This window comes from Salvelinus alpinus, chromosome 10, assembly GCF_045679555.1.
Source record: "Salvelinus alpinus chromosome 10, SLU_Salpinus.1, whole genome shotgun sequence".
Lineage (NCBI taxonomy): Eukaryota > Metazoa > Chordata > Actinopteri > Salmoniformes > Salmonidae > Salvelinus > Salvelinus alpinus.
In genome coordinates, this window is record NC_092095.1 from 60,615,349 (window position 1) to 60,640,582 (window position 25,234).

General features: G+C 47.9%; 1 protein-coding gene across 20 annotated transcripts in view; it reads right to left on the reverse strand.

The window, feature by feature from the left end:
- Positions 1-950: 950 nt before the first annotated feature.
- The window catches only part of LOC139532488 (tensin-1-like), a 211,605-nt gene continuing 187,321 nt past the window's right edge, over positions 951-25,234 (reverse strand). For 11 of the 20 annotated variants that reach the window (XM_071330136.1, XM_071330132.1, XM_071330130.1 and 8 more), the window contains 16 exons: positions 13,098-14,741; positions 11,563-11,646; positions 11,078-11,259; positions 10,460-10,607; positions 8,070-8,159; positions 7,770-7,799; positions 7,087-7,159; positions 6,355-6,971; positions 5,926-6,141; positions 5,677-5,772; positions 5,439-5,588; positions 5,159-5,191; positions 4,468-4,636; positions 4,214-4,282; positions 4,059-4,088; positions 951-3,895 (listed from right to left, as the gene is read on the reverse strand). In XM_071330136.1, the coding sequence (XP_071186237.1) occupies positions 3,766-3,895; positions 4,059-4,088; positions 4,214-4,282; positions 4,468-4,636; positions 5,159-5,191; positions 5,439-5,588; positions 5,677-5,772; positions 5,926-6,141; positions 6,355-6,971; positions 7,087-7,159; positions 7,770-7,799; positions 8,070-8,159; positions 10,460-10,607; positions 11,078-11,259; positions 11,563-11,646; positions 13,098-14,741 (3,761 nt within the window). In that variant the 3' untranslated portion in view covers positions 951-3,765. The remainder of the gene's footprint in view (positions 3,896-4,058; positions 4,089-4,213; positions 4,283-4,467; positions 4,637-5,158; positions 5,192-5,438; positions 5,589-5,676; positions 5,773-5,925; positions 6,142-6,354; positions 6,972-7,086; positions 7,160-7,769; positions 7,800-8,069; positions 8,160-10,459; positions 10,608-11,077; positions 11,260-11,562; positions 11,647-13,097; positions 14,742-25,234) is intronic. The other 9 variants (XM_071330137.1, XM_071330129.1, XM_071330141.1 and 6 more) reach the window with 9 other exon arrangements.

Consider the following 25,234-nt stretch of genomic DNA (forward strand, 5'->3'; position numbering starts at 1 on the left):
GATAAATCTCCCACTGACATCAAGCCATGATTAATGCAAGTCAGAATTGTGTGGTGGACAGATCTCAAGTGAGGATTGGTCTCTGTGTTTATTAGAATGCCTATATCAGTGTTTCCCAACTCCGGTCCTCCAGTACCCCCAACAGCACACATTTTTGTTGTAGACCCAGACAAAAACACCTGATTGAACTTGTCAAGGGCTTGATGAATAGTTAACAAGTAGAATCAGGTGTGCTTGTTCAGGGCCTCAACAACAATCTGTACTGTCGGGAGTACTGGAGGACTGGAGTTGGGAAACACTGATCTAGGGCGCGTTTGTACATTCACTCTGGCTACTCATTTCAGAGCACTCTTGTCTGAATGTGTCAAAGCACAGAATAATTGATGAATTTACTAACGCTCAACGCCTGTTGAATATGGCCGTGTCAGTAAACATCGGCAAAAAAGCTTAATTCAATTGTTGCCAGCAGCACAGTTACAGTCACCAACGCTCTGGGTAACATGAAAACAGCCTAACCAGCTTTGTTAGGGGCAAGTAAAATGGTAAGAGTGAGGTGTTCTCTCATTTATGCCTGGAAGTAGCTAGCATGCTAGCTAACTTTAGCCAGTGAGCCTGAGTGCTTGACTGCCATTGTGTCAGAACGCTCTCGGATCAACCCTACCCCTCGGCCAGAGCGTCCAGTGTGCGCTCTAAACACTCCGAGAGCGAAACACTCAGAATTTATGAATGGACAATCTGACAACCTCTGAATTTAGGAACGCCCAGAGCGTACTCAGAGCGCTCTCTGGCACTATAGAGTGAATTTATGAACGCACACCTATATAGTCATAGCCATAAAGATCATACAATTCAAAACATAACGCTATGGTCATAAGCGATGTGTTACCATAGAGACACAGTTAAGATGACTACACACAATGAGTGATAAAATGAACGCTCAAACCACCATATGTTTTACTGTAACGGATTTGTATTGCTTTAATGTTTTTTTTTCTCCTCAGGAACAGGTAAGCCATGACAGTATAATGCAAATGAAGAAAAAAACACAAGACCCTTCTGTACATCCTAAGTAATACATTCACACACTCATTAAGTCCCGTCTGTACACTGAACTCCTCCACACACCTCCACACAAAAACACATTCCATTTCCATTGGTTAACACTGACTGACAACCGCGGGGTCATGTAGCTTGAAATGTTGAGGACTTAAAAAATTTAAAAAACATACCGGCAAATAAAGAATAAATAAGGAGAATAAATAAATCATGTTACTTTTGAGAGGGCCACGGAGGGCCACAGAGGGTCACAGAGGGCCACGGTTTGGACATCGGGGTGACTATAGCTAGACATAGTAGCTCAAATAAAAGAGATTTGAAGAATTGTAGACAACATTTTGCCTTCAACACTGATATTCACATGAAATGATATAAAGTAATTGTTTGCATCTCTGCATCAGTTGTATGGTTGTGGTATTCCATTGGTAAGTGCTTGGTATTTCTAAACGGGTTAACCATAGTCTCAACTCCATTCAGTTGCAATGGAGAGGACGAGAGAGAGAATAGGGAAGTTCATATATAATGGTGGTGTTAGTGGTATGTGGGTCTGCATATTTACTGGCAACAGAAGGAACATTTATGAATTAATTCGGCTTAGCAACACAATTTCCTTGGGAAAAAGCCAAACATGTAGACACCATAGAAGTTATGTGTTTGAATCTTTGGCAAATCATAATGTCGTTATGATGGGGTGCACATTGTTGTTTACATATTGCATTTAAGGTCGGCTTCTAAATTAAATGTCCTCATGCTTCCCTTATAAAAACATAATTTTTTTTAAAGAACATTTCATATTTTCATAATATGGTAAATCCATATTCAAGAGCTGACCCTAAAACTGGCAACAACATTTGCCATGTAACTGATATTATTCGCTGTATTATGGCAGCGTTTAAGACAAACTTGAACATTATGTTGGTATACCACCCGGACGGTTTTGTCCATGCATTTTTCCTGTAAAAATCATATGCTTTCATCCCATACATGCCTAACCTCAATCTCTGAGAACGCGAAGAAGAAGAAATATGACGAGCTAGAACAAACATACATGTACTGAGTAATGTACACCATATATATCCAAAAGCCTTTCAAAATCTCCCGACTTTGAAATCATTAGCCAAAATAAGTATTTTTTTCTCAATCCTTTAGGTAATCTTCTTTATGTAGACTGTACAATATATGTATATATGAGTTATCATGGAGGAACAAAGCAACAAAAATAAATATTTTTTTTAGCTATGTCACCTTTCAAAGTAGTATATCTATATACATTTGATATCAATATCATTTTTCCTTAGCTTATGAAAGATGGGTGAGTGGTGTGTGTTTGAGAAGCAGGCATTTACACACAGTGTGACAACCTCTAGGTTTGTCTAAAGGTATGTAGATGCGATCTGGTGAGAGGATAAATTCCCTTTTGGTTAAAAATAAAAGACAACCTTGCTTGATACAGTGAAACCCTGCTGCAAGTTGGAACAAGAAAATAAAATAAATATCGCATCTCACCATCGAGTAACTACTTCAACAAAAGGCTGTCTACATGTTCTTTTTTCTTTTTAGGACTCTTTAGTAGAGTCCAAAAATGGTTTATAATATCATGCAGTCTCTAACAAGGCAAACAACCTCTGTTTTCTTGTCTTAGGGTTAAAGTCTTCATAGAACACAGCATAGAATGGCCGTTTTGGTGATGTTGAACGTAGCTTAGAGGGAGGGGGGTGCAGTTGGACTAAAACATGCAGGACAGTGCCTAGGGCCCAGGGCTCGGACCAGTCCCTGGCGTTTGTTTCCACTGTGTTAAGTAGCAGTGTCTGTGAGCAGCCAGCAGGTGAGGATCAGTCTGAGTCAAGCAGAATTGAGTTCAAACGTGGATAATCGGCACCACCGTGTGGACAGGAGGAGTGACAGCAGTAGATTTACCAGCTACCTTTCCACAGCCCAGAGTAATCCATCTCCCACATCTGAAATCAATCAGTGCGCTCCAGGATCGACTGGTCAAGTCTGGACCTAACATTAGCAATGTGTTTTATGAGAAGGTTGATCTGCTCGGTGAAGTTGAGAACAGTTTATTTTTCTCGCTGTTGAGCCCTTTACAACATACAACAGGCCTGGGAAATGTCCACTCGAGGGTTCACAAATTACTTTAGTGGACCAAGCTTAAAGATCGAGCTAACATGCAAAATGTCTTCTTAAATATTCTTTAGTAAGAAGCCATTGAGGCAAACTATTTTTCTGAAGACAGAATAAAGTTCAAGAAGAAAGCATTCTTTCTGTTTTTGTCTGTTTCATTTCAACAGTCCCATTGTAAAAAAAAAAAAGAAAAAAAAGAAAACCTACAACGCCTTAAAATGACCATCTAATAATGACATACTTGTTCTGAGTGCTACCTTTGGTAAATCAATCCGAAAACCTGATAAATGTCAGTGTCCTTTTCTCCCACTGATACGTAGTTTAGCACACAGCTCTCCACTTGGACTTCCACAGTTACCCTGTGGAAGAAACCATCTTCTTCCACCAGCTCGAGCCACGTTATCACTGTCACCACTCCAGCCACAACTTCCTCTGACGCCATCTTGGATTACCTCCAAGTCCTTCAAACATAAAATCTTGCAGAAGAAAACAAAGAGAACAGAAGAAAATAATGAAACACAATCCAAAATGAAGGGGAAAAAATGGAAGAACAAAAAAATGGCTGCCGGGGGTTGGTTGGTTTCATCGCCTCATGACTTTGGAGACGAAGTTGACGATGGCTGAAGCAGGCTGGTCGGGGTCCAACTCGGCAAACAGGTGGCTGACGTTGTCCGTTGTGCTTCCTTGTTTACGTGCCACGAAACCAAACAGTCTGAAGTTTCAAGAGAAATAAAAGCCTGGTTTGAATATGTAGGAGATGGTTCAAGAATTGATGTAGTTATTTATAGGCCTATGTGTACCATGGGACTTATTTGTCCCATCTAGTTAATGACCTATTCTATGTATAATAGAGTGATTTGGGTTGAGAGACTTACTTTGCCGTTCCACCTCCTTCCTTGCTCCACCTGTGAAGACGAGATGTGACAAATTAATTTTAGAGGAACAATCAACAAATCTTCCCTATGTAGGCTACATTTGCACTATTTTCACTACTTTAGCACAGCAGAAAGATCTGGTCTCAAACACTTACTTCCTGTCCTGGGGGTCAATGTCACAGTAGGTGACAGTGTTGATTGGGTAGTGCCTTCGGAAGAAGACCCTAGGGCAGGAGAAAACTCAGAGTTAGTGTTGGAAATCTCAGAGTTTGTCACCAAGCTAGCTCAATTCAAGTAAAACAGTTTGACATACTAGTGTAGCACACAGAATCAATGATTGAATACCGACAGATTTCTATGGCTCTGACTGTGGGTGTAGGGTGCTCCTGTTTCCATGGTTACTACTCACTTCCTCTGGCTATCCGTGAGGGTGATGCCCTGGGACGACACTTTGAAGTGGACGGTTGTTGCCGCGGGCAACGGGTTGACGGCCACCGTTTCGCTGATTGCCTTGGCGACGGCCTGAGGACCGGTCAGCGACTCCATGTCCACAGAGCTGATGTAAAGAACATTGCATGCTGGGAGAGAACAAAACAAAATGGTGCATAATCAGTCAGTGTTGAAAATGAAGCAGTGAAGGAGTTCAACTACCAACAATTAGTGCAATCATTTAAACATGTTGTGGATAAGTGTTGAAAAACAGATCGAGGCAACAGCTGGCTGCATATTAGTGGCTCCATATCTTCCCTTTCTTCTCCGATCAGAATGCTCACTCCATGCATTTGTCGGTAGGTAGTGCCATGCTATCTCTACCAAAGAGAAAAGAACACACGTCCAATCCAGAAGACAATGTTTCAAACCTCACAACAGCTGCCCTGCATAAGACCTAAAGAACAGCGTTATAGAACGCTGTTGGTTGTGACAACTCGTTTGAGTGACAACCATGACAAGCAAAGATGTGACTAAGGCAGGCATGGCATGGTAGTGAGAGGGAAGCTTCTGTGGTGACCATGCAGAGCTGAAATATCAGTCTGGGGAGTGTGGGGACAAGGGGGTTAATAATGCCAAAATAGAACCCAAAAACACAGTGCAGTATTTACCATGGGCCTCCTCGGGGACTTGTTGCTGTGCTACTGCAACATAACAGGGTATCCGAGCATGAGAGGAGAAACAAAACCGCTGTAGTACATGAAAACGATGTATTTGTGTAACTGCATAGTAACTACATAGGTACTACAGTAGTAAAAGTAAAACAGAATTTGGCCGATTGTTATTCATTGTTGTTATATGTATCTACTGTTGTAATAGAAGGCTTGGAATGGATTGATGATCAAATGAAAGAGAATGGGCTGAATAATGCAGGGTGCAGTTTGTCCTCACCTGCTCCTTGTTTCACCAGCTCGGCCACTGTGTCAGTGGGAGTGTCCAGCTCCAGGGCCTCCTCATTGGGATCTTTGCTGGGGATCATCAGCTTGCAGGGCAGGGCCAAAGGAGTCATCGAGTGTTGGTACACTAGGGCAGACAGACATCCTGCACACACACATGATTAGCAAGTGTACTTACTTGCTGGAGAGCTAATGAACGAGTTCTCTGTTGAATATGCATGTTTGGAACTCACCAAAGTAGGGTTCGTTGGGACAGCCCTTCAGACGCACGCCTTTGGGGCTCGTCTCAATCAGGAAGTGCCTCACCAGCTCGCTTGTGATGTCACCAACTGCCAAAAAACAAAACAGTACACACATCCTTTAATCAAAGGTCTCTGATCGAAGGTCAGTTTTTGCGTTTTCACTCCTAATGATTAAGGTTGGGTTTCGGGTTAGGGTGATCTGATCCTAGACCTGCGACTAAGATTAAAGATCTACTGTACCTTTCTTGTTGGCCTGGGCGGTGGGAGGTGGGCAGGCCACCTTCATGGCCAGGCCGTAGGCCCCTCTGAAGGAGTGACTGTCCCTGATGACGAAGGCCCCTGGCTCCCTGTCTCTCAGCAGACTGATGGCCTGCTCTCTGGAGATGTCTGGCTTGTACCAGAACTTAGACGTGTCCTGGACAAACTTCACGTTCAGCCTGATGTCTGGACTCTGGTCTGTAGAAGTAGTGACAATGGTCAAAGCAATGAAATAGCGATGATTCTAAGACTTTCATCCATCAAAATAAGCACTGATTGACTGTACAGTTTCTGCTGTGCATGATTGAGTATGACCGCTCACTTGGCTAGATCTGAATAGATTGAATAGTTATAAAGAACATGGCAAAGACTAGGGCTAGATGCTATTTAGGATTGGACCCCCTCTCTCACCGTAGATGGAGAATTTGGAGAGGTCGGGTAGGGTGTGAGAGGTGGACACACTGGGCGTGCTGCCTCCACTGGGTAAGGTGGGTGTGGTGGTCTTCCCATCCACAGTCCCATACGACAGCCCCCCATTGGACCTCTCTCCACTGGGCATCCGCCTCTTCTCTGGAAGCATCGGCTGGGGCGACACTGGGAAGGAGGGTGTGGGTGGTGCCCCCTGTCTGTCATCGGGCGTAGTGTGGCCACTGGCCATCGGGTGGCGCCCCATCAAAGGGCTAGGAGGGACGGCGGTGGTTCTGGAGCCTCTTGCGGGGATCACAGGGCTGCCGGGGACTTGTACCCTATTTCCATTGGGCGGTGTGGGGTGACGAGCCAGACCCGGGCTGGCCTGGTTGGCCAGGCGGCGCTGGAGGGCGGGGCTTGGTGGGGTGTTGGTGGCCACCGTGCGGTGGAGTGTGTTGGGGCTTCCGGGGATGGTGTGGAGGGGGCCCACGACGCTGACCTGGGATCCCTCAGGGGAGTGGGGGCCGTAGGACGGAACGGGGGTGTGCTGGCCGCTCTCCAAGGGGTGGGAGTGGAAGCCGGAGTCAGCCTGGAGCCGAATGGAGGAAGTCATCCTCATGCTGCAGAGAGAGAGAAACACTGAGCTGTAACCTAGGACTATCTTTATTCCTCTTATTTCAAGACTTTCCCCTGGGTTATCCAAACTCTGTGCCCCAGGAACAGTACAGTACTCACCCGTCTGGGCTGTGGATGGGACTACTGGAAGATATAGGATCATTAAAGGGGCGTCCACCATAACCACGGCCGTCTGTAGTGAAAACACACACACATATATTATTATTACACTGTTATTGGCAGGCTAAACAGGGAGTCAAAGGGATGCTGTTATGAGGGGGGCCGACAGATGAAACCTGGCGAGGTCATTCCCAAAACGGTGAAAAAAGAAAAGAAACATCCTGAGGGAGACTCAAAGTGGGATTAACACAGACGCAAAGTTGAGAGGTGGAGGCATTAAACAGGCCCACTCAACAGGTTAACAACCAAATATAGATGTGATACCTAACCTTCTGTAACCTTACCTCACACCTTAACAAATTCCTTACTTTAACCTGAACTTTTTCTTCACGTTTCAGAAACTTTGGGACGCATTGGTCACCCAACGAAATTCGAGAAGAGGCAGGACTTAACCACTGATAGCCAATCAAAACAGAATGTTTGCGGTTGCAGCCTGTATAGTGGGACTGTGTTATTCCTCTAGAAGCAAACAACAGAAGGTAGAGCAAAACCGAGACGCCATAACAAGATCCTCCGCTCAAAACGAGGGGTTTTCAAACATGGCCGAACACAAAGGATTATGGGTACTCTGTGTGACGGGGATGAGAGGTTGATGCCACGTGTTGCCATAGAAACGCCCTTACCTTGCTCCTCATCGCTTACAGATTCACAGTCTGACAGAACAGAAAGAAGAAGTAGAAGAAGAAAACAGTCAGTGATTGAGGGAGAGGTAAGAAAAAGAGGAGGAGGAAACCGTTGAAAGAGAAGCAAGAGACCAACATTTGCAGGTGTGTAGAAGCAATTGGGGGACTAAGAAAACCTAGATGGGAAAAGGTTGTGTGTGTGTCTTTGTGTTCTGACCTGATCCACAATGGATTGTTTGTGTGTGTGTGTAATTGATTGTGTGTGCGTTTGTTTTTGTGTGTGTGTGTGTGTATTCTGACCTGATCCACCATGGAGAATGTCTGCTGGATGGTGGGGCTTCAGTCCTATAGCAGAGAGAGGGGTTTTGGCCAAGCCTGGAGGAGAACGGGCTAGAGAGAGCGAGAAAAACAGAGAGGGAGTGAGAGAGCGAGATAAACAGAGAGAGAGTGAGAGAGAAACAGAGCGAGAGAGAGAGTGAGAGAAACAGAGATAGAGCGAGAGAAACAGAGAGAGAGCGAGAGAAACAGAGAGAGAGTGAGAGAGCGAGATAAACAGAGAGAGAGAGAGAGAGAGAGAAACAGAGAGAAAGCGAGAGAAACAGAGCGAGAGAGAGAGTGAGAGAAACAGAGATAGAGCGAGAGAAACAGAGCGAGAGTGCGAGAGCGAGAGAAACAGAGCGAGAGCGAGAGAGAGTGCGAGAGAAACAGAGCGAGAGCGAGCGAGAGAGAGCGAGAAACAGAGCGAGAGAGAGAGCGAGAGAAACAGAGAGAGGGCGAGAGAAACAGAGAGAGAGCGAGAGAAACAGAGCGAGAGCGAGAGAAACAGAGAGAGAGAGCGAGAGAAACAGAGCGAGAGAGAGAGCGAGAGAAACAGAGCGAGAGAGAGCGAGAGAAACAGAGCGAGAGTGCGAGAGCGAGAGAAACAGAGCGAGAGCGAGAGAAACAGAGCGAGAGCGAGAGAAACAGAGCGAGAGCGAGCGAGAGTGTGAGAGAAACAGAGCGAGAGCGAGCGAGAGAGTGAGAGAAACAGAGCGAGAGTGCGAGAGCGAGAGAAACAGAGCGAGAGCGAGCGAGAGTGTGAGAGAAACAGAGAGAGAGAGCGAGAGAAACAGAGAGAGAGCGAGAGAAAGAGAGCGAGAGAGAGAGAGCGACAGAGAGAGAGAAACAGAGCGAGAGCGAGAGAGAGGGAGCGAGAGAAACAGAGCGAGAGAGCGAGAGCGAGGGAGAGCGAGAGAACTGTAAGTGTTAAGCCTACAGAAGATCTGAGCTGCTTCATACAGAATACATAGTGTCAGATCCAAACAACCAACAAACTACAACAACAGGACAACCAGGATGGTGAATGGAGACACAGTACAACATGCCCTGGCCATGCAAGAGTTGGGACACGGCATGCAGAAAGCAGACCAACACAGAACAGTTCACTGAGGGACTGGTGACACGGAGAGGGAACCAATGGCATCCTGAACAGTACATCTAGTAACTACATAGTAGTACTGTATATCCAAGGAGACAGACACAATGACTACATGCCAGGATTGGGGTCCAATCCATTTTTTTATTCAGTCAATTCATGAAGTGAATTGAAATTCCATCAGTTTGCCAGCGGTGGAAAAGAGTTTGGCTAGGGTTGGCATGGTGGACTGGACATTGAGCAGTAATCTGAAAATCCATGCATCCTCAACTTACCAAAGAATCCCACATCAATTCTTTATCTGTCTGTTTCAAAGATAGTGCCTCCAGAGAGGGCAGACAGGGACCAGAGCAGGGGTAGTGGGGCAGGGCAAAGGGGGTAGATGGAGGGGGGTATCTGGGGGCTCAAAGCGGGTCCTTACTTCAACTACAGTGTGGCGGTGACCACTGCAGGAATAGGGAGCCCTAACCCTGGTTGGTCCCAAATAAGTCCAAAAGTCCAAAAGCAGTCTGTCTATTGAAATGATCATGTGTCAAGCATTAAGATAAATACAGATAGATACAGTATTTATCTCTATGGTATCTCTATGGTGCCAAGAAGCAATCTACTGTCTAACCTGACATGATTTATAGGTCATAGGTGAAGTGTTGAAACTACAATACATTATTATCTTCTATCTATTCCTGTGTGGCTCAGTTGGTTGAGCATGTAGCTTGCCAGGGTTGTGGGTTCGACTCCCACAGAGGAACAGTATGAAAAAGTTAAAAGATTTATGCATTCACTACTGTAAGTCGCTCTGGATAAGTGTGCCTGCTAAATGATTAAAATGTCATTTTTCATTTTTATTCCCAGTCTCTCTCATCATTTCTTTCACAGAGGGAATTAGTATTAGTTTACCATTGAATAATCTCTACAAGAGAAAGAAAGGTGTTATTGAATTAATTTAGGAAACCCACCACCACCGATTAGTCTCAATCTAAACACCAACAATTGAACATTTCAGTAACAGCAGTGACTTTCTCTGGCCCTGTCCAAATAATGTTAGAACGCATCGTTCCTCCCTTATAAGAAGGCAGTAAAGAAGGAAGCATCTTTAAAGCATTGGAACTGGGCCCCCTTCTACAACCACTTATTGTGCATCACTTTAGGCTGCAACTGCAAGTATGAAAGATACTACATACTTAACGTTTATTGCAGTCGTATAATTATGATTGACTAACTGTGGCAATGGAGTAAGGTCTACTGGCGCCCTCTGTCTGCAGGGAGGTGAACTTACACATGTTGAAGTAAGGGGTCTGAGGTGAGACAGGGAAGGCAGGGGTCAGGGGGTGGGCCTCACCACCACTGCTGAACATAGGACTGACAGCAGCCCGACCGTCAGCATCATCATCCTCATACGCCTCGCGGTAGCTGTGCATGGGGCCCTGGAAGGAGGGGACACAGTACACACGCAACACACACACACACACACAACACACGACATAACACACGCCCACCCACAGACACAGAAGGAGCCAGAAAATACACCCGGACAAGGACAATACACACATAGAGGTAATGCAAACAGGCACAGACAGAAAATAACACACAGATACAAATACGGACAGAGATAGCGACACATTACAAACCCACACACACCAACACAAAGTCCACATACACACACACACACACACACACACACACACACACACACACACACACACACACACACACACACACACACACACACACACACACACACACACACACACACACACACACACACACACAACAGACATGGTTACTCTCACAGTGAAACAATGAACTATTCAATGAATGGAAGAACATTTTAAGCTGATAAAGACTAGAGAGAGAGAGCTTGCTGCCTGTGGCTGGATAGGGGTATGTACTCTACCTCTCTGGGTCTTCCTCCAGGGTTGAGGATGTGGAAGTCTGACGAGTGGACAGGGGAACGCACCGGCGCCCCCGTGTGGGCTGGAGGGTCCTCATTGCCACTCTGGTAGTGCCCCTCGCTAGTGGTCCGACGGCGGACGGTCTCCTGAGCCTCCTCCGGCGTCATCCCACGGGAACGCATCCCTGGAACGCCAACAACAGCGTCAGGAATTTCCAAAGGCTTTCCTTCAGTTTCAGGAATGTATTTAGGAAGAACGATAACTTTAGGGTGGATCTAAAATGTGGATCTGGAATTAAGTTTCAGAGCGTATCTACACTGTACATTCCAGGTTTCATACATCATTCCAACCTTAAAATAAGTGATTTGCTTATTTTAAAAGGCATGTTGTCACGAGAGAGAGAGAGAGAGAGAGAGAGAGAGAGAGAGAGAGAGAGAGAGAGAGAGAGAGAGAGAGAGAGAGAGAGAGAGAGAGAGAGAGGACAAACCAGAGAAAGAATAAGAGCGATGGCGGTCAGATTGTGGCGTAGTGGAAATGCTTTCGTTGATGCCCTGAATACGAGCGTTGTACTCTGCTCACAGTGGGGGTGGTGGATAGGAGGCAGAGGAGGAGGTGGAGGAAGAGAAGGAGGAGGAAGTAGGTGCAGAGGCAGATGCAATGGCGTGAAGGGTGGTCCAACAGAGCAGAGGAATGGATGGACAGAACAAGAGACAGAAACAGAAAAAGACAGAGAGAAAAAAATAAATAAAGGAAAAGTTTTATTCTGTGAAGTCATTAAACAAACAGAATAAAGATGGAAGTTAAAATGAGATGAGAGAAATTAGAGCAGGGATAGAACCAAAATGTGCACTTTCTGGAATCCCCCAGAACCGGATTGAGAAACACTGCTTCACCATACATCAGTGTTATGTCATGTTTCATGTTCTGTGTGGACCCTGGGAAGAGTAGCTACTGCTTTCACAACAGCTAATGGGGATCCTAATAAAATACCAGACACCAAATCAACATCCGCAGTAGAAAGACAAAGGCAACTACCAAATAAGCCCACTTGGTGGCATCTGTGAGAACCATACCATACGCTTCCATATGTGGCGGGATGTGAATGTGGAAAATGCATGGTAGCTGAGAACTCAACCAGCATGTCTATTCTTACCACCTTATATCTCATCTCCATGGTGTCCAACTCTCCCCTTGCTGTAGGACACAGCTCAGAGCTCACCGTAGCTTTTCAGACTATATCTGTCCTGCACAACGAAGATGTTCTATCTAGCTAGCTCAATGCCATGATGATTCCACCTATTACCAAGGTCAGACAAAGCTGGGGACATGAAACAGTAGCTTCTATTTCCAATATAGAATTAGATGTATTAGAGTACATGTAAACAGTGCACATCACTGAATAAGCCAGTGGTGATAGAATGCCGTTGATATACTGCATTAGACTGTGACTGTGCTTCTTATAGTTCACAGCATGTTCTGGGACAAAGTGTTCATTGTGAATCTGCAGCGGTGCCTGTAAGGTTGACAGTCAAAACAAGGTCCTTTGTAACTGTCCCTGCTAACGAATGTTTGGTAACAGTTATAAGGTGTTATGATGCAGTAGTGGCAGGTAGCCTAGTGGTTAGAGCGGTGGGCCAGTAACCGTACGGTTGCTGAATCGAATCCCCGAGCTGACAAGGTAAAACTCGGTCGTTCTGCCCCTGAGCAAAGCAGTTAACCCACTGTTCCCCAGGTTCCGAAGACATGGATGTCGATTAAGACAGCCCCCCCCACCTCTCTGACTGGGGGGGTTGGGTTAAATGCGGGAGACACATTTCAGTTGTACAACTTTCCTAATGCATTATAATACTTGTCATAAGCACATATGACATCATTATAATGTCTTTTTGCTTTTATGTATTGTGACAGCGAATACCTCTGCTTTTGAAAATGACATAATGAAACATGAAATATGAAAATGACAGAAAATTGTGAAACTAAACAGATATATTCAATCTAATCCTCAATCCGGTAGTGACTTACCAGCGATGCGTTGAGCCACCAGGCCCTCCAGGTTGAGGTTCTCCTCCTCAGGTTCTGGCTCCTTGAGAAGGGGGGAAGAGTTGGGGAGGGGGGAGGAGGAGGTGCTGTAGCCATGATAGGGAGACCCTCCCTTGCGGTCTGGGGAGTGGGACACCACCGTCCCACCTGGGTACGTGTTCAGGGGCTTCATCTGGAGCTGTCCGAAGGTGGGGGAGGAGTCAGAGGGGTAGAGGGGGGAACCAGGCCCCTGGGCTGGGCGCGTGTGGTAGGGCTCGGGGGGGTGTATTGGAGTGGTGTTGGTGTGGGGCTGGTACGAGGCGGACCTCGGGGGGGCGTACGACAGGGGAGACTCAGCCACAGGACTCTGGACGGGCGACGTTGAAACCCGGCCAGCCGTCGACCTCAGAGGCTGTCCGAAGGCATTGTAGTTAATGTTATAGCCATGGATGGCTGAGTCTGCCTGGTAGGACGGCCTGGCCAGAGATTGGGAGAAGGGGATCTGGGCTGACCCTCCTACACTGTTCTCACCAGAGGGGGCGCTGTAGGACTTGGGCACCTGTCCTGTGTGTGGGTCCAGATCCAGCATCAGCATGTCGAGGGCTTCGATAGACTGCTCTATGTCGTGCTGAGAGGCGGTGGGGGGGAAGTGGGGCAGACTGTGGGTGCTCTGTAAGGGAGGACCGAAGGGGTCGTCTGGCAGACTGTACTGGTGCCATGCGTTCAGCCCCCTCTGGACTGCCTCCCTGCTACTGGTGCTCCTCTCAGGGGCCCTGGGCAGCTTGGGGCCTCCCGGCTCGGGGGTCCCGAAGGACTGGGAACGCTGCATACTCCCGTTCTGGTAACTGTTAGGAGAGTACTCCTCCTCCTGGGGCGAACTGGAGTCCATGATCCGCTCCTGTGCCGACGTAGAAGTCCGTACCCGGTGCACCGGCATCTCCCGTAGCTTCTCTAGGTATGGCCCGTCGTTCTGCCTGTTAATAGGCATCTGTGATTGGTAGTACAGCTCTGCGGGCGTGGCCTGGCCCTCCAATGACGAGAGTGTTCCCAAACTGTCCACGCTGTTACCCTCCTGACTGATGTGCAGCTCGTCGTCCAAGATGTCCGTCTCGCGCTCTTCGGCGGAGGGGGCTGCAATGAGCCGGGTATGCCCGCTGACGTGCACCTGGGCTGGGACAAGGTGGCGTATTCCCCCCCCGGGGCTGGTGGAGGTAGCCAGGTAGGCCTGGCGGTGGAGCATGGGGGCCTCAAGGCCACTCAGAAGCTGGTCCAACTCTCTCTTCTCCTGGGGACTGAGAGGGGGATGACTGGGCGTGTTGTGGTTCTGGTTGGTGTTCACCGCTCCATGCAGCAACAGACTGTGGTCATCGGTGCGATCGGTTTTGACGGATGCTGTCGAGTTCCCAGAGTCGCTGCTGACCGACAGGGCGTGGTCGACCGCGGGCAGGGAGGCGTGGCCCACTACCGGGAGGGTGCGGTCAGAACTTGGGAGGGTGTGGTCAGGGTGTTGGGGGGTGTGGTCTGCGTTCGATAGGGGGTGGTCGAGGACGGGAAGGCCGTTGATTGTGACCACTCCATCAAGGGACTCTTTCTTGTGGACTCGGGCATACAGGCTGCCGTCGAGGGGGCCTTGGGTGTGAACAACGTCTGAAAGAGAGAAGAAGAATACATGCTATAAATAGGTGCGCAAACAAAGAGGAGAAACGAACACATTTCTGATTTTGAAATCTCCTCACAAATGACCCAACATCACAGTCACTTTCACACCACAGGGACTTGTGCCCGACTCCAAACTGTTTCCTGAGACTGGACCACGACAGCTAGTCCCCCATGGAAAAGAGAATTCACTCCATCCCCCAAGGAGACACAACTTAATGGTAGCTTAAGTCAACACAGCATATTCTTTTTCTAATACAGTAGTGTTGAGTGCATATATGTATATACATACACATCCAGGCCTTTCAGCCCTAAACACATGGAGCCTCCAGCCCACCATAACAGCCCTGGCTCTGGCTCTGGTCTAGTATAAGTACATTAGGGGTCCAAGCATCCCAGTCCAGGACCTGTCATGATGCGTCAGGCAGCACAACCCTACATGGCGTGACCGGGACCCCTGCACCACCGTCTGTGGAACATCTCCCAGACACAGTGCACGAACTCGCCATGGCAACGACAGAATTACCATCAGAATTCCCAGATTCGTCCATATCAGAATCTACAGTATGTGAGAGCACCAGCATTCCTATGTTATATATACACTGTATATCATTTCACATGTCCTGTGTCTATCTATATGAACGCAGCACATTTCATTTGCTGGGCTGATTTTGTCTCTGAGTAACTGTTTTTATGCATCGATGTCGTAACAGCATGCTGTGTATAATCCTCAGATGTTCTCCCATGCAGATGGGTTGGTTTCATCACTCTTGATTTAAGGCCAGCATTTCCGCTAATAGCCACCTCTCAACTTTGGCAGGAGTCCCTGGCAACCTCCAGCACCCATTTCCTGGACCAATCACTCCACCAACCAATTCCTCAACATCTGCTCTCACAACAGCTCTAAACTTGAACATGTCTGATGATGAAGGATGGCATAAGATCAAGAGGCATGTTTCAAAAATATGAGGCCCAATTGGAGACCAGAAACTCAGGTTCATATTGATTACAATACCTTGCATCATCTTTGTTCTCCAATAAACGTCTCCAGAATATTTTCAGGACCATATTGACCATGAACACACACACGCACGCACGCACGCACGCACACACACCTCTACATCTAAAAAATAGCCTTCTCTTTCAACAGCTGCTTAGAGGAACATGTGATATCTGGTCACCGGGAGCAGCTTCTGATCATCAGCACAGCAGGGTGTTAGTTGGTGGGGGGTTCCACAGTGACACATGGAGAGGAGCTCTGACCACAGCTATTTACGAGGCCATGTCAACAACGCTACAGTAGCAGAATGAGAGAGAGGGGGAGAGAGAGAGGAGAGAGAAAGAGAAGAGAGGGAGAAAGCTACCCTTGCTTACCCACCAGAACACACTGTTCCTTATTTTTGTAGGCAACTTCTAGTGCTCCTGATATTGCCCACAAAATACTTCCCAGTCCAGAACAGTTCGACTGATAACCTACTTCAAGCCAAGTCCAAGTCCTGAATCAACTCCTATGAAAGCTTTTCTTACCTGGAGCTAGATTTCTTCTTCTCCTCCTTCCTTTCTGTGTTTTCTTTCCTTTAGTTAGATTAAATAGAGTAGCCCTTTGCCATCACACTTGGTTTGGTTGAGATGAAGGGGAGAAATCCTTCACTAGGCTATGATTCAAATGATACTGAGTTGGCATAGCCTTCCCCTCCCTCTCTCATTGGTTGGGAGGAGACAGAGATGTGCCACCCTTCACCTATCGATGTTGGGATTGGGTGAGTTGGGGTGGAGCTAGTCCATTCCCTGGGGCGTTGAACTATGAGTTGGGAGCTGTGAGCTGGTCCAGTGGAATCTGTCAGTTCCTTCCTGGCATTGGGAGTTTCCTAAAACTACAACACCCACGCAGCTAACCACCCTGAGCCATGGCCTGGACCCACTCCTACACAGTGACATCACTCACACTCACACTGGGGTTTCCCTGGCCTCTCTCTCTCTCTAGTAATCTATCTCTATATCTCTCACACAAACACGCACACGTATGCACGCAGGCACGCACACGGAGAGACAGATCTCTGTTCTGTTAGGAGGGGCAGATCTCTGTTCTGTTAGGAGGGGCAGATCTCTGTTCTGTTAGGAGAGGCAGATCTCTGTTCTGTTAGGAGAGACAGATCTCTGTTCTGTTAGGAGAGACAGATCTCTGTTCTGTTAGGAGAGGCAGATCTCTGTTCTGTTAGGAGAGGCAGATCTCTGTTCTGTTAGGAGAGACAGATCTCTGTTCTGTTAGGAGAGGCAGATCTCTGTTCTGTTAGGAGAGGCAGATCTCTGTTCTGTTAGGAGAGGCAGATCTCTGTTCTGTTAGGAGAGGCAGATCTCTGTTCTGTTAGGAGAGACAGATCTCTGTTCTGTTAGGAGAGGCAGATCTCTGTTCTGTTAGGAGAGGCAGATCTCTGTTCTGTTAGGAGAGGCAGATCTCTGTTCTGTTAGGAGAGGCAGATCTCTGTTCTGTTAGGAGAGGCAGATCTCTGTTCTGTTAGGAGAGGCAGATCTCTGTTCTGTTAGGAGAGGCAGATCTCTGTTCTGTTAGGAGAGGCAGATCTCTGTTCTGTTAGGAGAGGCAGATCTCTGTTCTGTTAGGAGAGGCAGATCTCTGTTCTGTTAGAAGAGACAGATCTCTGTTCTGTTAGGAGGGGCAGATCTCTGTTCTGTTAGGAGAGACAGATCTCTGTTCTGTTAGGAGAGACAGATCTCTGTTCTGTTAGGAGAGACAGATCTCTGTTCTGTTAGGAGGGGCAGATCTCTGTTCTGTTAGGAGGGGCAGATCTCTGTTCTGTTAGGAGAGGCAGATCTCTGTTCTGTTAGGAGAGGCAGATCTCTGTTCTGTTAGGAGAGGCAGATCTCTGTTCTGTTAGGAGAGGCAGATCTCTGGAAAAATAAACTATGATTGGACATGGTGACATTTAACCAAACTCATAAAGTCTAGGGAAGAGAGGGTCGAGAAGGAAAAGCAGTGAAAGAAAGGAAATACATGGGAGGATAACTGAGAAAGAGGGAGAGCTTCCCAAACTGTGGTCCATGACTCACTGGTGGTACATATTTTCTGGTACCAACATAGCCTGTTTGTAATCATCAAATACACTAATGATTTTAAATATGGTCCGTGAGGGAAATGTATGGGAACCTGTTGTCTATACCCATCAGCACCTTCAAACTGCTCTACAGTGAATTTGAACAACGAGACTTTCTTGTCTCACAAATGACTTATTTAGATTTTTGTCCCGTCTTCACCAAGAAGAGAGGGGCCGAAGGTTTCGACACATTCTCTTCACTCAGAAAGGAAGTGTTTCCAAGTGCCAGGGGAATGACTGGAACTCTGCAGACGAGCGTCACGGGGGCACGACCTTCACATTTACCTCACCCGTGGGCCGTGCGTTAGTACAGGCATCCAGAAGCACACACACACAAACATGACTGATATAAACCTCGATCCCTGGCACACACACAATGCCATGGTCTCAAAGAGACTCTTTATACATAGCAGCTTTGTGTGTTATTCACACACACATTACTGTGTGTCTAAGTTGAAAGCAACAGCAGAATTGTGGTGAGCTGGGCTTTCTCTATTATTAAAAACAAAGAATATGTAAAGATGTGTGTAAGGGCTGTTGTCCTCCTCTTCCTCAGATGAGGAGAGGAGAGAAGGATCAGTGGACCAATACGCAGCATTAGGGAAATAAGCCATCTCTTTATTTGAAACGATGGCAACACGAAAACAAACACTTACAAAATTACAAAACAAGAAAACGACGTAGACGAAACCTGAACATGAATAAACTAACTAAACGTAGAACTCACGGACAGGAACAGACTACATCAACACGAACGAACAGCCAAACAGTCCCGTATGGTACATACATTCGACGACACAGGAGACAATCACCCACAAACAAACAGTGAGAACACCCTACCTAAATATGACTCTTAATTAGAGGAAAACGCAAAACACCTGCCTCTAATTAAGAGCCATACCAGGCAACCAAAACCAACATAGAAACAGAAAACATAGACTGCCCACCCAAAACACACGCCCTGACCATAAACACATACAAAAACAACAGAAAACAGGTCAGGACCGTTACAGAACCCCCCCCTCAAGGTGCGAACGCCGGGCGCACCAGCACAAAGTCCAGGGGAGGGTCTGGGTGGGCAGTTGACCACGGTGGTGGCTCCGGCTCTGGACGCTGTCCCCACACCACCATAGTCACTCCCCGCTTCTGTCTTCCCCTCCCAATGACCACCCTAAAACTAACATCCCCTAAATGAACGGCCAGCACCGGGACAAGGGGCAGCACCGGGACAAGGGGCAGCACCGGGACAAGGGGCAGCACCGGGACAAGGGGCAGCACCGGGACAAGGGGCAGCACCGGGACAAGGGGCAGCACCGGGACAAGGGGCAGCACCGGGACAAGGGACTCTGGCAGATCCTGGCTGAGGGACTCTGGCAGATCCTGGCTGAGGGACTCTGGCAGATCCTGGCTGAGGGACTCTGGCAGATCCTGGCTGAGGGACTCTGGCAGGTCCTGGCTGAGGGACTCTGGCAGGTCCTGGCTGAGGGACTCTGGCAGGTCCTGGCTGAGGGACTCTGGCAGGTCCTGGCTGAGGGACTCTGGCAGGTCCTGGCTGAGGGACTCTGGCAGGTCCTGGCTGAGGGACTCTGGCAGGTCCTGGCTGAGGGACTCTGGCAGATCCTGGCTGAGGGACTCTGGCAGGTCCTGGCTGAGGGACTCTGGCAGGTCCTGGCTGAGGGACTCTGGCAGGTCCTGGCTGAGGGACTCTGGCAGGTCCTGGCTGAGGGACTCTGGCAGGTCCTGGCTGAGGGACTCTGGCAGGTCCTGGCTGAGGGACTCTGGCAGGTCCTGGCTGAGGGACTCTGGCAGGTCCTGGCTGAGGGACTCTGGCAGGTCCTGGCTGAGGGACTCTGGCAGGTCCTGGCTGGACGGCTCTGGCAGGTCCTGGCTGGACGGCTCTGGCAGGTCCTGGCTGGACGGCTCTGGCAGGTCCTGGCTGGACGGCTCTGGCAGGTCCTGGCTGGACGGCTCTGGCAGGTCCTGGCTGGACGGCTCTGGCAGGTCCTGGCTGGACGGCTCTGGCAGGTCCTGGCTGGACGGCTCTGGCAGGTCCTGGCTGGACGGCTCTGGCAGGTCATGGCAGGACGGCTCTGGCAGGTCATGGCAGGACGGCTCTGGCAGGTCATGGCAGGACGGCTCTGGCAGGTCATGGCAGGACGGCTCTGGCTGGTCATGGCAGGACGGCTCTGTAGGGAGGAGAAGGAGAGACAGCCTGGTGCGTGGTCTAGGCACTGGCTGCGCTGGAGAGGAGGAAACAGCTGGAGAGAGAACCCGGAGAGACAGCCTGGTACGGGGGGCTGCCACCGGAGGACTGGTACATGGAGGTGGCACCGGGTATACCGGACCGTGAAGGAGGACACGTGCTCTTGAGCACCGAGCCTCCCCAACCTTACCAGGTTGAATGGTCCCCGTAGCCCTGCCCGTGCGGCGAGGTGGAATAGCCCGCACTGGGCTATGCAGGCGAACCGGGGACACCACCTGCAAGGCTGGTGCCATGTACGCCGGCCCGAGGAGACGTACTGGAGACCAGATACGTTGGGCCGGCTTCATGGCACTCGGCTCGATGCCCAACTTAGCCCTCCCAGTGCGGCAAGGTGGAATAGCCCGCACTGGGCTAAGCACGCGTACTGGGGACACCGTGCGCTTTACCGCATAACACGGTGTCTTACCAGTACGACGCCTTCTACCTCCACGGTAAGCACGGGGAGTTGGCTCGGGTATCCTACCCGGCTTTGCCACACTCCTCGTGTGCCCCCCCCCAAGAAATTTTTGGGTCTGACTCACGGGCTCCCAACCGCGTCGACGCGCTGCCTCCTCATACCAGCGCCTCTCAGCCTTCGCTGCTTCCAACTCCTCCTTGGGACGGCGATATTCCCCTGGCTGAGCCCAAGGTCCTCTACCATCCAGGATCTCCTCCCAAGTCCAGGAGTCCTTGTTGCTCTGTTGAGCATTCCCTTGCCGCTTGGTCTTAGCGTGGTGGGTGATTCTGTAAGGGCTGTTGTCCTCCTCTTCCTCAGATGAGGAGAGGAGAGAAGGATCAGTGGACCAATACGCAGCATTAGGGAAATAAGCCATCTCTTTATTTGAAACGATGGCAACACGAAAACAAACACTTACAAAATTACAAAACAAGAAAACGACGTAGACGAAACCTGAACATGAATAAACTAACTAAACGTAGAACTCACGGACAGGAACAGACTACATCAACACGAACGAACAGCCAAACAGTCCCGTATGGTACATACATTCGACGACACAGGAGACAATTACCCACAAACAAACAGTGAGAACACCCTACCTAAATATGACTCTTAATTAGAGGAAAACGCAAAACACCTGCCTCTAATTAAGAGCCATACCAGGCAACCAAAACCAACATAGAAACAGAAAACATAGACTGCCCACCCAAAACACACGCCCTGACCATAAACACATACAAAAACAACAGAAAACAGGTCAGGACCGTTACAATGTGTGAGTTTTGATGTATGGGAGAGTTCACCGCCATCATTGGGATACGTTGATGATGGATGTATGTCGTGTATAGAATCAACATATTCCTGCTCAACTGGGTTTGAGCATTGCTGGGGTGGGTTTAAGTATAGATTCACTGGCTTTAAAAAACACAGGGACAATTTTTAGTATAGTAAGTCGTTGCTGATCCACCATAAAGCTTGTTAGTGTGCTAGCCAGGCGATAGCTGTGGCTTTGAAACAAAGACCAAGCCATACATCTCTTCCAACATCAATCTGACCGGCAGGAATAGCTAGTTAGGGTAGTCAGCTAAAGTAGATGCCATTCCCCTAAGACTACACTGAGATGAGGTACACTGTTTGTCCATTAGCTGAATTTAGGCCTGCAGTTACTATCAGTGACGAGACAGACATTTCTTCTGAGTGGGTCACAAATAGGACAGAGTTGACAGGACAGAGTTGACAGGACAGAGTTGACAGGACAGAGTTGACAGGACAGAGTTAACAGGCTCACATATAGACATAGTTTGGGGCTAACCTGAGAGATGGACATCATTAGCCTTCCATTCATGTATCATTCAATTGACTTAGCCAATGGTTCCTCAGAGGCCTTGTGGAGTGCGAGGCTCGTAAGACACGGGCACGCACACACATACAGTACCTTCGGAAAGTATTCACACCCCTTGACTTTTTCCACATTTTGTTCCGTTACAGCCTTATTCTAATGGATTCAATATTATTTTCCCTCATCAATCTACACACAAAACCCCATTATGACAATGTGAAAACCGTTTTTTAGACATTTTTGCCAATTTTGCCAATAAAAAACAGAAATACCTTATTTACATAAGTGTTCAGACCCTTTGCTATGAGGTTCGAAATTGAGCTCAGGCGCATCCTGTTTCCATTGACCATTCTTGAGATGTTTCTACAACTTGATTGGAGTCCACCTGTGGGAAATTCAATTGATTGTACATGATTTGGAAAGGCACACACCTGTCTATATAAGGTCCCACAGTTGACAGTGCATGTCAAAAACCAAGCCATGAGGTCAAAGGAATTGTCTGTAGAGCTATGATACATATTGTGCCGAGGCACAGATCTAGGGAAGGGTACCAAAAAATGTCTGCAGCATTGAGGGTCCCCAAGAACATAGTGGCCTCCATCATTCTTAAATAGAAGTAGTTTGGACACACCAAGACTGAGCAATCGGGGGAGAAGCGCCTTGGTCAGGGAGATGACCAAGAACCCGATGGTCACTCTGACAGAGCTCCAGTGTTCCTCTGTGGAGATGGGAGAACCTTCCAGAAAAATCATATCTGCAGCACTCTACCAATCGGGCCTTTGTGGTAGAGTAGCCAGGTGGAAGCCACTCCTCAGTAAAAAGCACATGACAGCCCGCTTGGAATTTTCCAAAAGGCACCTAAAGAATCTCAGGCCATGAGAAACAAGATTCTCTGGTCTGATGAAACCAAGATCAAACTCTTTGGCCTGAATGCCAAGCATCACGTCTGGAGGAAACCTGGCACCATCCTTACGGTGAAGCATGGTGGTGGCAGCATCATGCTGTGGGAATGTTTTTCAGCGGCAGGGACTGGGAGAGTAGTCAGGTTCAAGGCAAAGATGAACAGAGCAAAGTACAGAGAGATCCTTGATGAAAACCTGCTCAAGAGCGCTCAGGACCTCAGTCTGGGGCAAAGGTTCACGTTCCAACAGGACAACGACCCTAAGCACACAGCCAAGACAACGCAGGAGTGGCTTTGGGACAAGTCTCTGAATGCCCTTGAGTGGCCCAGCCAGAACCCGGACTTGAACCCAATCGAACATCTCTGGAGAGACCTGAACATCTCTACAGCGACGCTCCACATCCAACCTGACAGAGCTTGAGAGGATCTGCAGAGAGGAATGGGAGAAACTTCTCAAATACAGGTGTGCCAAGCTTGTAGCTTCCTACCTAAGAAGAGGCTGTAATCGCTGCCCAAGGTGCTTCAACAGAGTACTAAGTAAAGGGTCTGAATGCTTATGTAAATGTGATTTTTCAGTTTTGCAAACATTTCTAAAAACCTGTTTTTGCTTTGTCATTATGGGGTATTGTGATGTCATTATGGGGTATTGTGATGTCATTATGGGGTATTGTGATGTCATTATGGGGTATTGTGATGTCATTATGGGGTATTGTGTGTGTAGATTGATGAGGGAAAAACACAATTGAATCAATTTCAGAATAAGTCTGTAATGTAACAAAATGTTGAAAAAGTCAAGTGGTTTGAGTACTTTCCGAATACACTCTATACACACACACGTATTACCCCCCCAACCCCCCCCCCGACCCCCCGACACACACTCTCTCCCCTGACACACAAACAGCACCTGCCTTTTCCTCTTTTTCTCCCATGGTGACGTGTTCCGCTGTGAAAGCATGTGTAAGCACGATGCCACAGTGTGTCTCATTCACACATGACCCGTTGGGAAGCCATTAACGTGCCATTAAAACAGCCCGGCTCATAACACCTGTGGCCTAATGGTTTATTTGAAAGAGACAATGCTTCACAGCTACTGTTATTACCGTATCAAATGTGCTACTCACATCAGCTACTTCATGGAACAATCGCTTTACTGTTTACATAGATTTCCCTTCAAACACATGTAATAATGATCCCAGAATAATTGTTGAGTATAGAATGTTGTGCTATTATATTGAGGCAGTTAAGTGCCAGCCTAGCAAAAATACACCTGTTGTAGTTTTTTCATTTATGCACAACTATCTCCCGTGGTCAGATTCTATGTGTACTGTAGACCGAAGGTTAATCACACAGCTGACCAAATTATACAAGATTTTACTTCTGGGTTAACTGAGATTAATGCACAACCAATGTCCCCAAATGATTTGCTTCAGAGTCTAGTCACTCAGGTCTATATGTTAATACCCAGGAAACACAAACTAGCTGTATATCGCTACGCTAACTAGTACAACCTACAAGGTCCCTGCCACACATAGTTCAGGATCAATAAACAAACAAATCAATAAGTAACTCCTAGACTAGCTAGCATCGCAGCTAGCCTAGCAGGCTAACCACAGGATGGCTGGGTTGGGTTTGGCAGTGTCATTGGGTCACAGTGTCTGTGTCTAGGGGTTTGGACCAGGGCCACTGTCTGTCTGTCTGTCTGTCTGTCTGTCTGTCTGTCTGTCTGTCTGTCTGTCTGTCTGTCTGTCTGTCTGTCTGTCTGTCTGTCTGTCTGTCTGTCTGTCTGTCTGTCTGTCTGTCTGTCTGTCTGTCTGTCTGTCTGTCTGTCTGTCTGCCTGCCTGCCTGTCTGTCTGTCTGTCTGTCTGTCTGTCTGTCTGTCTGTCTGTCTGTCTGTCTGTCTGTCTGTCTGTCTGTCTGTCTGTCTGTCTGTCTGTCTGTCTGTCTGTCTGTCTGTCTGTCTGTCTGTCTGTCTGTCTGTCTGTCTGTCTGTCTGTCTGTCTGTCTGTCTGTCTGTCTGTCTGTCTGTCCCTCCCTCTGGGTTCACTGTTGTCCTGATAAGAAGTGTGGGAAGATACTACAGCCTACTTAAAGACAAATCCCCTGCTGGGTGGCTACTGATTGTGCTAAGCTAGCTAGCAGCACCGTGGAAGAACCTCCATGGTGTGACTGGATGAAGACAAGACCAACAGTGTTGTGGATCTGGTAAGGAGTTCACCTAATATCCCCTCAGATGATCAAGTGGAACAAAGAACACTGGCTAAAAAAGATATATGGATACGGACACTGAGAAAGAAAGACACACATTAGAGTGTGAGAACATACACTCTCACACACACCACCCAAACATGTTCCTCAGAAAAGTTCCTCTTCCTCTGAGTGTGTGAGAGGAATGTGGTGTAGAAGTCTTCCTTGGGGTGTGCTCTGGGTATGA